General features: G+C 42.8%; 1 protein-coding gene across 9 annotated transcripts in view; it reads right to left on the bottom strand.

Moving 5' to 3' along the window:
• cacna1g (calcium channel, voltage-dependent, T type, alpha 1G subunit) overlaps nucleotides 1-13,102 on the bottom strand; it is a 353,368-nt gene that overhangs the window by 24,705 nt on the left and 315,561 nt on the right. For all 9 annotated transcript variants that reach the window (XM_085415758.1, XM_085415761.1, XM_085415759.1 and 6 more), the window contains 2 exons: nucleotides 9,281-9,390; nucleotides 7,569-7,702 (listed from right to left, as the gene is read on the bottom strand). In XM_085415758.1, the coding sequence (XP_085271884.1) occupies nucleotides 7,569-7,702; nucleotides 9,281-9,390 (244 nt within the window). The remainder of the gene's footprint in view (nucleotides 1-7,568; nucleotides 7,703-9,280; nucleotides 9,391-13,102) is intronic.

Genomic DNA, 13,102 nt, shown 5'->3' with positions numbered 1-13,102 from the left:
TAATGCTTTCGCAGACTCGAAAGCAGTCTGACAAACAGGCGTCCACACAAAAGGCTTCTTCGGACTGATCAAATCGGTGAGAGGAACGACGACAGTGGCAAAGTTCTTACAAAACCCTCTATAATAACCACACATTCCTAGAAATCGGCGCAGCGCCCTTCTCGTTTGTGGGACTGGAAACTCAACGATCGCCTGTATTTTCGCGGTCACCGGCAGTATCTGTCCCTGACCCACCTGTTTTCCCAGATATGTGATGGTGGCTCTGCCAAATTCACATTTGGCTAGGTTCAACGTAAGCGAGGCCTCCTGAAAACGGCTGAAAACAAGAGAGAGTGTTTGTAAGTGGTCAGACCAGGTGGATGAGTAAATGACAACATCGTCCAGGTAGGCATCGCAGTTATTCACGCCCGCCAGTACTTTGGCCATAAGGCGCTGGAAAGTAGCGGGTGCATTACGCAACCCAAACGGCATAACCGTATACTGGAGAAAATGGTCCGGTGTAACAAAAGCAGATATTTCAGAGGCTCGGGGAGTTAAAGGTACTTGCCAGTAACCTTTTAACAAATCAAGTTTGGTTACAAACGATGCCGATCCCACTCTATCAATACAATCCTCCATTCTAGGAAGAGGAAATGAATCAGGTTTGGTAACAGCGTTAACTTTCCTGTAATCATTACAAAACCGAGGAGTGTTGTCGGATTTTGGTACTAGCACACACGGCGAACTCCATGCGCTGGCGCTCGGAAAGGCTAAACCGTGTTCTAAGAGATAGTCAACTTCCTTCTGCATTATCGCCCTTTTCACTGGGTTCACTCGGTAAGCATGTTGCTTAATCGGTTTATGTCCTTCCACATCAATATCGTGGCACAGGACCGCAGTTTGACGAGGGTGATCAGAAAAAAGTGATAAGTTCTTTTCTATCAGATCAGTGATGTCAGCTCGAGCGGGTTCAGACAGGTGGACTAAATATGTGTCTAAATCATTTAAGATCTCCGAATTTTTCAACCGGCCGCTACCCAGCGCTTCACTTTTCTGGAGTAGCCCGTCATCAGAGGGTTCATAGGGAGAAACAGTACTAGCGGCGCACACTGGAGACGGCGCACCCGAAGGACTCCTCGAGTGAAACGATTTTAACAGATTAATATGACAAACCCTAGACTTTCTCCGGCGGTCTGGGGTCTGGATCACATAGTTGTTGTCACTGAGTTTTTGTTCCACCACATATGGGCCAGCGAACTGAGCTGATAAGCTGGACCCTACCACAGGCAACAACACCAACACTTTCTCTCCCGGCTGAAAACTTCTGCAAACAGCTTTTTTATCATAGCGAGTTTTCATTTTAGCTTGCGTATGTGACAGATTCTCTCGAGCTAACTGACATGCAAGGTGAAGCTTTTCCCGAAGTCCGCTAACATAATCCAGAACATTATGCTGAGTTTCAGAAGTTTCTGACAACCACCTCTCCTTCAGAAGGCGGAGGGGACCGCGGACCACGTGTCCAAACACCAGATCCATCGGACTGAATCCCAAGGATTCCTGAGTGGTTTCTCTGACTGCAAACAACAATAACGGTAGACCCTCATCCCATTCTCTATCCGACCCCGCGCAGAACTTGCGCAGCATAGCTTTGAGGGTTTGATGGAATCTTTCCAGAGCACCTTGACTTTCCGGGTGGTATGGACTGGATTTTACATGTTTTATGTGCAACTCCTCCACAACCTGTGCAAACATTTTTGAGGTGAAATTCGTTCCTTGGTCTGTTTGAACAACCTTTGGAAGCCCGAAAGTAGAGAAAAATTTAAGTAGTGCTTTTAGCACCGGTTTTGCTTTCAGCGTGCGTAGTGGAATTGCCTCTGGGTACCTTGTTGCTGAACACATTATTGTAAGTATGTATTGGTGTCCGGATTTGGTTTTTGGCAGGGGACCCACACAATCCAATATTACTTTTTCAAACGGCTCACCTATTACTGGAATAGGATGTAACGGAGCAGGTGGAATAGGTCTGTTAGGTTTCCCCGCCATCTGACATGTGGTACAGGTACGGCAATATGCCACCACATCAGCTTTCAACCCTGGCCAAAAGAAGTTGCGCAACACCCGATGATATGTTTTGTTCACCCCAAGATGTCCAGCCATGCTGGCATCATGCGCTAGGCTAAGCACCTGCCCTCGATGTGGCTTCGGCACCACCACCTGCGTAGCACCAGGCAAACCACACCGGTCAGAGGACCACCTCCTCATAAGAACTCCATCTTGCAAAAAATAAGAAGTGGGTGATTCACTTCCTGCACTCTTAGCTGCAGATAGAAAACAGGGAGCCAGTGATGAGTCATTCTGCTGAGCGGTTATCAATGCATCCCTATTCAATTTCTCATCCAGCTCTGGCATCAGTTTCATCACATCGCTTTTTGTTCTGTCACTCTCACGGCTGGGAGATATTCTCTCGTCTGGCGTCGCCATAAACGTGTCAGCAACATCCATAACGTCATCAAATTTGCGTGACTGCGCACGAGTGATTGCACAAACAGGAAACACATTTAACAAAGGGGCGGCAACCTCAGTGACAGAAGAAATAGGCGTTTCCACCACTTCAGGCGGTGGGAAAACTGTCCCACCAGCCAAGTCATTTCCTAAAATAAACGAAACCCCTTTAATCGGCAACTGGGAACTCACCGCAACTTTGACATGCCCCGTTTTCACGGGCGAATGTAAATGGACTTTGTGTAACGGCGCCCGAAGAACGCTCATCTTAATTCCCCAAACCAACACATCCGAATCACAAGCAGTTTTATCTGACAATGGTAGTACACTATCCAACATAAACGACTGATGCGCACCTGTGTCCCGAAGAATAGTAACAGGCACTTTGTCCCCCTCTTCTCCCGTCACAGAAACAAAGCCTTTCGTGATGAACGGTTTAAAACGTGGCTCTATTTCTGCATCCACATGGTGCAAATCACGGGTGAGAGTGGAATGCGATTTAGGCAAAGGGACAACTTTGATGAGACCTACGCCCGCTGGATTTCTAGAGCCTTTGCGCTGCTCTTTCCTCCGGAGCGCAGGACAGGCAGCGATTAGATGTCCGGGTCCGCGACAATAAAAACAGTCGCGATTAACACCATCCTCCTGTCTATCTTTCAGTCCTATCTTTGGTGACTTTATCTTCCTTTCCTGTCCCACCCTAATATTCTGTGAGACAGCGGCTGAAAATATAGTTTTGTGGGTGAGAGTAAACTCATCAGCCATCACTGCCGCTTTAGCAAGTGAGGGCACCTTTTGCTCATTCAGATAAATAACTACTTGGTCCGGCAAACATTTTTTGAATTCCTCTAACAAAAGAAGCTCTTTCAGCCCCTCGAAATCCTGTGCTTTACTGGCCTGCAACCATCGTTCAAACAGGCGACTTTTTTCACGGGCAAACTCCACAAATGTCTGATTGGCGGTTTTTTCACACTTCCTAAATTTTTGACGGTAGGCTTCTGGGACGAGCTCATATGCCTGCAACACAGTCTTCTTCATGACGTCATAATCCAGGCTATCTTCAATTGATAAACTGGTACACACCTCCTGGGCTTTGCCAACCAATTTGCATTGTAACAGCAGCGGCCAAAATTCCTTCGGCCAACTTAACGCGGCCGCTATACGCTCAAAAGCGTTAAAATAGGAATCCACTTCGGCCTCACGAAACGGGGGAACCAGTTTAACGTGTTTGGTGATGTCAAAACCTGTCGGGACCACGGTGGACGTACTAGGATGACTAGAGGCAGATGTGGAGGGCTTTCGCTCCAGCTCCAAAGCTCTGACACGGAGGTGCATTGCTTGTACCTCAAGCTCTTTAGCACGGGCTTCCACCTCCCTAATACGGAGGGTCAAACGGAGATCTTCCGTAGACCGCCCCGCCAGGGGTTCCCCGGCCGTACCAGACTCAGCTGCTTCAGGCTTCGCCCCAGCAGCATCAGGGTCCGCCTCGGCTGTGTCAGAGCCCGCCTCAGCCGCATCAGAGTCCGCCTCGGCTGGTAGCACGTTAACAGGCCCTTTGGCATCCGACCCCGGCTCAGCCTCCGGAGCCACCTTCACACCCCCGCCATCAGGCTGCTCTACAGCTGCCTGCGGGGCAGGAAGAACGCCTCGCTCCACCAACTCTGCACACAAAGCGTCCCTAACCACCGCTTTGCGGGCACCATAGGACACTTGAACGTCATAACAACTAGCAATGATAAGCAAATCCGCTTTCCTGCACTTCACAATTCTATCCCACGAAGGCGAAGTAACAAAATCATCCAAAGAAAACTCCATAATTCCACACACCTACCACCCCCACACCCAAGAAAACCGCCAACAGACCAAACACACGCAAAAACCCACAGAAAAAGGCAGAGGACGAGCCCCCAATTCATGTTACGACCCGTCTAGGGCCAGGCCATAACATGAGCGAGGCACTCGCTTCCCCCCCCCAAGACCCAAGCAGTCACACGCAACAAATCCGTTAGATGTGAAGTGATTTATTTACAATGTGAATAAAGAGAACCAAAACGGGAGTGTCAACACTTCAGGGTGAGCCAAGGCCAAAACAATAAACAAAACAAACCTACACAAATCCCGCACCCCTGACCTTACCAAAATAAAGTCAAAATAAAAACAGAGTCCTGCTAAACACAAGATGAATAATCAAAATAAGCATCAATAGAATCACAGTGCTATCAGGATCTCTTTTAAACTGGGAAGAAAACACGTTATGGAATAATAAGAGATATTTTTTTTATCTATATCAATTACTCACATATTAACAAAAATCAGTAAACATAGGACACAAAAAAGGGAAATCCCACATTTGCAAAAAAAATGTACTTTTATTTTAACCACACACTTTTAACCCACACTGCCAGACATCTGTTAGCTTCAATATATTAGCTCAGCTAACATGACACATATTCCAGTGAGAAACACCACTTTTCTCTGACTAATTATATGGCCACTAATGATGCATTTACCACCGAAAGGCATCTGTCTGCACCTCAGCTGCTACCACTGAAACATCTAAACATATGCCAGACAGATTAGCAAAGCGCTGACCATAACTTGATAAACATTACATCCATTAATCAGCTGTAAAGACAGCCTTGAAAACATAGTAACAGTTCAAACTGCCTCAAGGTGATTTTTCCAAAACAATCTAACTTTATAATTTTCTGGTGTAATCACTCGAGCTACAGTAACTAATAACTCCACAGCGTAAACTAGCAAGACACGAGATAACAGATATTCCCTTGTTATTTTGCACTTTAACACATACTTTCAATATAAATGTCAAAAGCAATTTTTAAAAGGATTGAGTACTGTCAACTTCAACTACTTTACAAATGAAGTAGGCGTGTGTTTTGAATCATGGATTTGACCATGAAATTGCTAAGAGGGATAAAAGCCGACAACTAACCTTATGTCAATGTCTATTAATAGCATTTTGTGTGGGTGTGTTGTGCAAGTTCAAGGTTTGAAAGAGCAAAGCGTATGCACATAAGGTCATGTAAAATGCCACTCACTGTGGTAATGTTTTATTTGCCTTCATGTTAGGATTGCTAAGCTGTGACACCATGAGTGCAAGGGGTTGGTGGGCTGATGATTCTCAAGCTGTTGTCTCACTGCTTATGGTGAGTGAGTTGTTACTTTTTGCCATATAGTAAAATAATAAGCAATAAAAGTATGAGGAATTGCTTTTGTTATTTATTTGAGATAGTTATTAAACACATCAGGAGGGGCAGGGATAGCTCATTAGGTAGAGTGGTGGCCCCATGATCGGAAGGTCGGGGGTTCGACTCCACTGAACGGCTACCCTGAGGTACCCCTGAGCAAGGTACTGCCCTACACACTGCTCCCCGGGCGCTGCACTGGTGGCTGCCCACTGCTTCACTGGGTGAATGGGTTAAATGCAGAGGAACTATTTCCCTATGGGGACTAACACATACACTTTACATCACTTATTGGTGCCTAAACCAGTGTAATTACAGCTTTTGTGAAATGAATCAATATTGAATTTTGTTAAAACACAAGAGTGTGTTAGGGTGCTTATTTTTTCATTATGGTAATTTAATCCAATTTGAAGTGAGTTTAATAGTTCATTTTATAAAAACTGAAAATACTTGAGCTGATTTAATCTGCAATTTAATCTAATCAAAAGGTATTGTAGTAAAAATCTCATCGTTCAGGCTGAAGTTCGGCTGAAATGCAGACGCAAAAATGAAATGAAAGCAAGTCTGCAGCCGCTGAAAAAATCCAATTGACCAAACAGTTCTCTGGAAAATAGCTTCACCATTCCTGGAAGATGCATCAAACCTCTGCTTGGATAGTAGGAAGGAAAAGTTTTTTCAACAGTTTCTGAAGTTTTAGAGCATCAGTAATAAATATAATTTCTAAGACATTTCTTCCCCGAATTTTCTTTGTTAGCTGTAAGCACTTTTATAACATTTTTATTGTTCTATGAGCATTATTATCCTAAACCAGGACACCTATTTGTACTTGTGGACTACATCAAATTCGCACATGGTCGAAGCCTACATTCTGTTTTAAACATTAAATGTAAAACAACACTTAGTTTTAATCCATCAGATTCTCCTGTGTCTGAGTTGTGATATTGATTAGTCTGTTAACTTACACAGCTGGAATTTCTGCCAGCTTTTCTGTGCACAAAGGACACACATGTGATGCATCTCACTGACAGCGTTGGACAGAAAACCCACCGCCTTTTGATTCCAATGCTGACAACATGTGAATTTAATCTAGCTAACTCAGATTCCTGCTCAGACTGATTATGAGAGGCATGCTGATGCCAGACAGTAAGACTGGACCCATCAAATACACACAGACAAACAAAGCAAAAAATGTGTTTGGGTCGGCTGAGCGACAACAATTAATCACGACTTCCATGCTACCTCATCGCTGCACATTCAGTGTTTGGACCAAACAGACAGGCTCCCGTTCTGCATGTCTTAGCTCCTCTTTCTCTCATCTTCCTTCCTTTTGCTTCCTCTCCTCAAGCCTTCAGGTAAAGCCTCTTATCTCTCCTATCTTCCAATAATCAGCCTGAACCTCTTTTACTCTGCACACCTATTTCACTCCTGACTTCATCTCACCTTCTGGTAGTCTATTTTAAGGTCAGAAGTCATTCATCAATCCCATCTCTTTCTTTTATTTCTCTTTTATTCTTACATCTCTTTCATCCTTCTTTACTGTACCCCATCCTCTCCTTAGCTTCTTGCAGCTTAGTTCACTTACTGTCACAGTGTGTTTTGGCTCTCTCACACCCTAAGCTCACTTTCCTCACCCTGTGTTTTTCTCTCCCTTCGCTTCTTCTCAGTTTGTCAGCTGACTGTGTGTCTCTGTGCCATCTGGTCGGCTCACAGCCTGCCCGAACCATGCTGAGATCTGCCATGCAAAAAATGACAAAAAGGGGAGTCCCGGGGATGTGTGTTTTACATCATCTTCAAAGTACAGCACCTTGAAAGAGTTTGCTGTGCGTTGGTGTCTCACACTGTGTAAGGGTCGGGGGGGGGGGGGGGGGGGGAGTGTCATACCTCGAGCAATCCTCAGCACTCTCATGATGCGAATGATGGTGGGGTTGATGGGCAGGGAAGCGTTGACCTCAATCTCCTCCAAAGTGATGCCCATGATGGACAGCAGCACGATGGCCAGATCCAGCTGGTTCCACCTACACGCCAACAACCACACACAGACGTACACAAAACATACTCATCAGCACCAAACACAGACTTGGGTTAGTTGTTTTCACTGAAACCTCGGATAAATGTGATTGGCTGCAAAAATGGACTCAAACAAATCACCCATATGTGAGTCATTTCCACCATCACACAAGTGTGAACTCCAATCATATGAAGTGGACTTCAGTCAGAACTGAGTCACAGATCTGATGACTTTGAACTTTAAGAAATCGACAACAGTCCAACTCAGAACTGCAGTCTTATGTTTTTGACTGAGTAAGTTGGAGTTCTTAGAGGAAACACTCCAAATTTGACATCACAATAGTAAGAACTCCACCACAATTCTGCCCAGACAGAGACAGAGACGGTCCCTTATTTAGGAGAACTTCAACATGGATAGAAAATGGATAACGCTAAGGAAGAATCCTGGGTACAACACAGCTTTCATGGCCTTTTTTAAGTCTACAGTGACGCTCAAAAGATTCTGTATAATGTATCACCTCAGTGTTCCAAAGCTTTAGTCATGCATATTTAACTAATCAAATAACTCATGAAATTTAGAGACGGATCATTTTCTCCATGACAGTGAGAGCGTGCTGACTATTTTAAGTGCTATGAGGAAAGTTTTTTAAAAAGCAGCCACGATGTGATTCCAGTCACATAGGCATAGTCCACAAAATGTTCAGACATGACCAGTTTTGAAGTTGCCGTTCAATAAACGACAAGTCTGGAACGAAGTGAACGTATAAAACCTGAAGACAGAGGTGGGTGGTCGCAGTAACCTGGTTATTGTACTGCTATTTACATTGTTAATATCCATGTGAGGCTTTGTTTCACTCAGAGTTTGACATTTAAATCCACATATCCCTACATCTACTCAAACTGCATTAATCAATCCGCCTGAAATTATATATGTATTTTTAAATTAGCTCAGGGTTTTTTTTGGCTAAATGCTGCTGTACCTGGAAACAAAAATAAAAGGTTGTGGACTGAGCTGTTCTTAAACTGGGTTCTTGCCAGACTTGAAAAGGATAATGGTCTTTCTCTGGTGAACGGGACAGACATCGTGGACTCCTAGGTGGTCAGCTCTGGTCCAGAAACACGATGTCTCCACTGAAGCGTGTGGGTTTAGTGGGTGTATTTCTTTATATGCAACATGTGCCAGTATGCAGCAATGCTGCTGGGATTGTGTTTGTGTATTATTGTGTGGTTTTCACCAGAAAGCCAGAGATTTCAAAGCTATGAAATCATCTAAGGCATTTGTGTTTTATTGGTGTTTAACAAGGCTGTTTGTATTCATGCAGGCCTCTCTGAGAACCAGTCGCTGGAGCACCTTAGAAAAAGCTCATTTAACTTGTCTGAACGCTGCCTCAGATTTTCTACATGACTCACAATTTAAAGACAAGTGCTTGCAACCACTAATCTACTAAAATATCACATCCACCCCAAATGTCAGAACCGAAAAACAGGAGGCAAATGTTTCTTCAGAATCTCAGTTTTTCTTTGTGTCAGTGTAGGAAAGTTCAACATGACACGTCGGGGAACTTGCGAGAGATTTATATACTGACTTGTCCTTGAAGAAGCGTCGGAAGCCGAAGGCAACCAGCTTGAAGACCGACTCCAGCACAAAAATGAGAGTGAAGATGTAGTTACAGATCTTCAGTGCTTCATCCAGCTCCTGAGAGAAATGATAAAAAAAAGTTACAGATTCATAAAGTGCAAAAGTATTCATTTTAACAACTCTGTAAAGCCGGCATTAAATTTTCTCTCTTACTCCACCATGGCGATCTGTGGTTTTCATTATTTATCGAAATGTGCTGAAGCTGCAGAGAAAACCAATGAAATGATCTCACCTCGCTGCTATCTTTTTCATATTTTAATGGGAAAACACTGATTTAAACTGAATGGCTTGTTATGCTGCTTAGTTTTGCAGCTTAAATAAACCACGTTCATGCTTTTATAATCCTTACATAAAATACTAAAGGGTCCATAATGCAAAGGCTGTCCTTTCTTCAGAATTAGCCATTCCATGAATAGATCACACCATCCCCTCTGTTCCTCCCTCATTCTCCATGAAAAGCCCATTAGAATCAAAGTGGCCATTTCTCCTTCTTTCTTTTTTTTGCTGGAGGGAGAATTCACATTTCCCATCTGCATGTAAAAACTGACCTTTAACAGAGAGCTGTGGAGGGAACTGGTCATCAGGAGGGATTGGACTGAAGTCTCACTGGTGGCAGTTCATACACTAACACCAGTTTGTGATAAATCCCTTGATGCCAGCCATCTATTATTTTCTATTTTCTACAATTTGTTCTACTTTAAAAGCAGTCAGAGACCATTGATTGATTCCTGCAGGAAGATTTTACACTTATAACAACATTTTATGCTAGCACTCTCTGTTGACATATCATACTCCCAAGTAGTCTCTTATCAAACCAAATATATTCAGTTCTACCTAACATTATTTAATATCTATACTCGGCAATTCTATCTAATAACAATTTTACTAATGATGTTGTTGTACAAGATAAACAAACAAAAAACAAATTCCAGGCATTTTAGCAAACCTCTTACTCTTCCCAGAGATGCTGCACTGTATTGGCCACCATCTGTTGTGCTAAACTTTCTATCCTAACCAATAACACTGTTCAGTCTTACTGCCTTCTAACAAACAACATTCTGTTTCTCTTAAGGGTATCCGTTGGTACAACCTTCTGTTGTACTAAAAAGTAAAACCCCCACATTCTAGCCAAAAAGCTTCTAATCTGACACCAACGGCTCCTTGAAAACATCATTCAGTTTAACCAATCACTGCTCTAAACCACCAAACCTTCTATTGTACCTTAACATATTCTCTAGTACCTACTGACAGAGATCAGCTTTATATGGTTAGTTCCATAAATGTTTGGACAGTAACTCAGTTTGTGACCACAGTAGATTTTAAATCAAATGATAAAGATGCCTCAGGGTTGTCACGGTCAGGTGTGAAGAGAAAGAGGACCCAAATGCAGTACTCGCAGATTTATTATAAGTTTGGCTGAACTGTGGTAACTGTTTAGAAATTACAGCTGTTTTGACATGTGGTACCCCATTTTCAGAAGCTCAAAAGTAACTGAACTAACTAGCATTATTTTAAATGTAAGGACTCTCTCCGCACTCGGATGAAAATCTTTTGCAGCGACAGAGAGCACAGCTCTGTATACTGTAGAACTCATCCTGCTTCTCCTGGTAACGTCACATTATCAATAGACAATAGTGGCTCGCTTCCAAAGGCAGCCTCCACCGTGTTTGACAGATGACGTATTATGCTTTGGATCACGAGCTGTTTCCCTTCTTCTGAATCCTTTTCCCCCAACATAATTTCACTTTCATCTATACAAATTATATATAAACATATACTAATCCCATAGGGAATTAGTCCTCTGAATTTAAGCCACTCACTCAGTGAAGCAGTGGGCAGCCATTGTGTAGATCTGGTACGAATTTGAACCCCTGACCTTTTGATCATGGGGCAACCAGTCTACCTACTGAGCTGCCTGTCTGGCAGCACAGTGGCACGGTGGTTACCACTGTTGCCTCACAGCAAGAATGTCCTGAGTTCAATTCCACCATTAGGCCAGGGTTTTTCTGTGTGTGGAGTTTGCATGTTCTCCCTGTGTTTGTGTGGGTCTCTCCAGGTACTCCAACTTCCTCCCACAGTCCAAAGACATGCAGAATGGAAACTCTAAATGGCCCATAGGAGTGAATGTGACTGCGAATGGTTGTGTCTATGTCTTTGCCCTACGACAGACTGTTAAGCTGTCCAGGGTGTACCCTGCCTCTCGCCTTAAGACAGCTGGGATAGGCTCCAGTGACAGAACTGTTTTAGATGTTTTCTTCGTTGTAAACCCTTTTATATTTACCTTCATGAAGGTGTCTCTTCATTTTAGGGTCGACAACGATATGCCCACTCAAGAGTGTGCTTGACTTTGACAGATGTTGTGAAGTTGTTTTTCTTAACCATGGAAAGAATTCTGTCATCATGTCCTTTTTTTAAAAAAAACAACTAGTTGATGATTTGGTGACTCCTAAAGTTTTTGCTGTCTGTTTAATAGGTTAATTGTTTTCAGCTTTAAGATAGACTCTCTCACTTTCTCTGGACCTGGGCCTCACATGCCCGTGAACCTGCTTGTCAATCAGTTGCCTCAGAAACAGTGGAAAATGGGGTAACATGCATAAAAATGGCTATAATTCATCAACAGTTAATGCAAGGCTTTTATGAAATCCCTGAATTAAAGTTAAAAGTTGAAATTTGATTGTTTGATCTAAAATCCACTGTGATGGCAATCAGAGGCAACAATTCAAACATTATATTGTGGTACTAGCCAGATATTTAGAGAATTCAAAAAACAACTTCAATTTAGGGCTCATGTAATTTTTTACTGTCTACTAATATTCTTAGCATGTTGCTAGGATCTAGCTTCCTGCTCTACATTTTCATATACCATGCCTTACAATACCCTTATCCACCCTGTAATGCAATCCTATGCTTTTGTTGACTCTCCATTGATATCTGATGCATCTTGCTTAAAACAACTTTATCCACTCAGTCACATTTATTTTTTCAAAAATCCACCTCAGTTTGTTGTTGGCCAACAATGTGATACATGAAGTGATGGACTCATATTTGAGTGTTGGAGAAATCCCAGCTGGCAAAGCCTGATGCCTGATGGTGATTAAAATATAGACTATAAATCCTCAGAATCCATAACCAGACCTCAGTGATTCTCATATAATTACCTTTCTTTAATGGATTGGATCTGGGCTAAACCTGGTTACCTTAATTCTCTACAGTTTGGAGCATTATTTAAAGTCCTTTAATATGACTTTTTTCTTTTCACTGATTGTCCAAATATTCAGTATTTATTCTTTTGACCTCCCTCTATAGTTTACCACTGCCTTTCTAGCCAAGCTTTTTACAGTTCTTATCTAACTTTCATTTGTTTTCCCTGATGACCTTATCCCTCTCTCAGCCTTGTTCAAAGAACTGGTGAGGCGGGGGGTTTGTTCATTAGTATTTTATTATCGTTGGAAAGGCTTGTTCACCTGACACTGTCTCCTAAAGCATTCAAAGCTATAAACCTCATGTTTCTGGAAGGCTGAACTAGAATTCCAACAACATTCGTTTTTAGACGCCACTGACCTGAAGATTAAGGAATGGAGTGTCTAACAGCCAACGTGCGTTGCCAATAATCAGCTTTTTATATTATTTTCATGGCAGGAAAACTTGAAAGAATTGGCAAAATTTGAAGAATTAGACTCCTGACACAACAAAAGAGCGTGCATTTGTCTGTAACTGTAGGACTATGAGAAGCTGCACTGTATTCATTATCATCTGAAGTGACTGATAT

Source organism: Rhamphochromis longiceps, linkage group LG8, assembly GCF_057381845.1.
Source record: "Rhamphochromis longiceps isolate RC_006_pf linkage group LG8, R_longiceps_female_GT1.1, whole genome shotgun sequence".
Taxonomy (NCBI): domain Eukaryota; kingdom Metazoa; phylum Chordata; class Actinopteri; order Cichliformes; family Cichlidae; genus Rhamphochromis; species Rhamphochromis longiceps.
The sequence above is the reverse complement of the archived record's forward strand: the minus strand, read 5'-3'. Positions and strand labels throughout refer to the sequence as shown.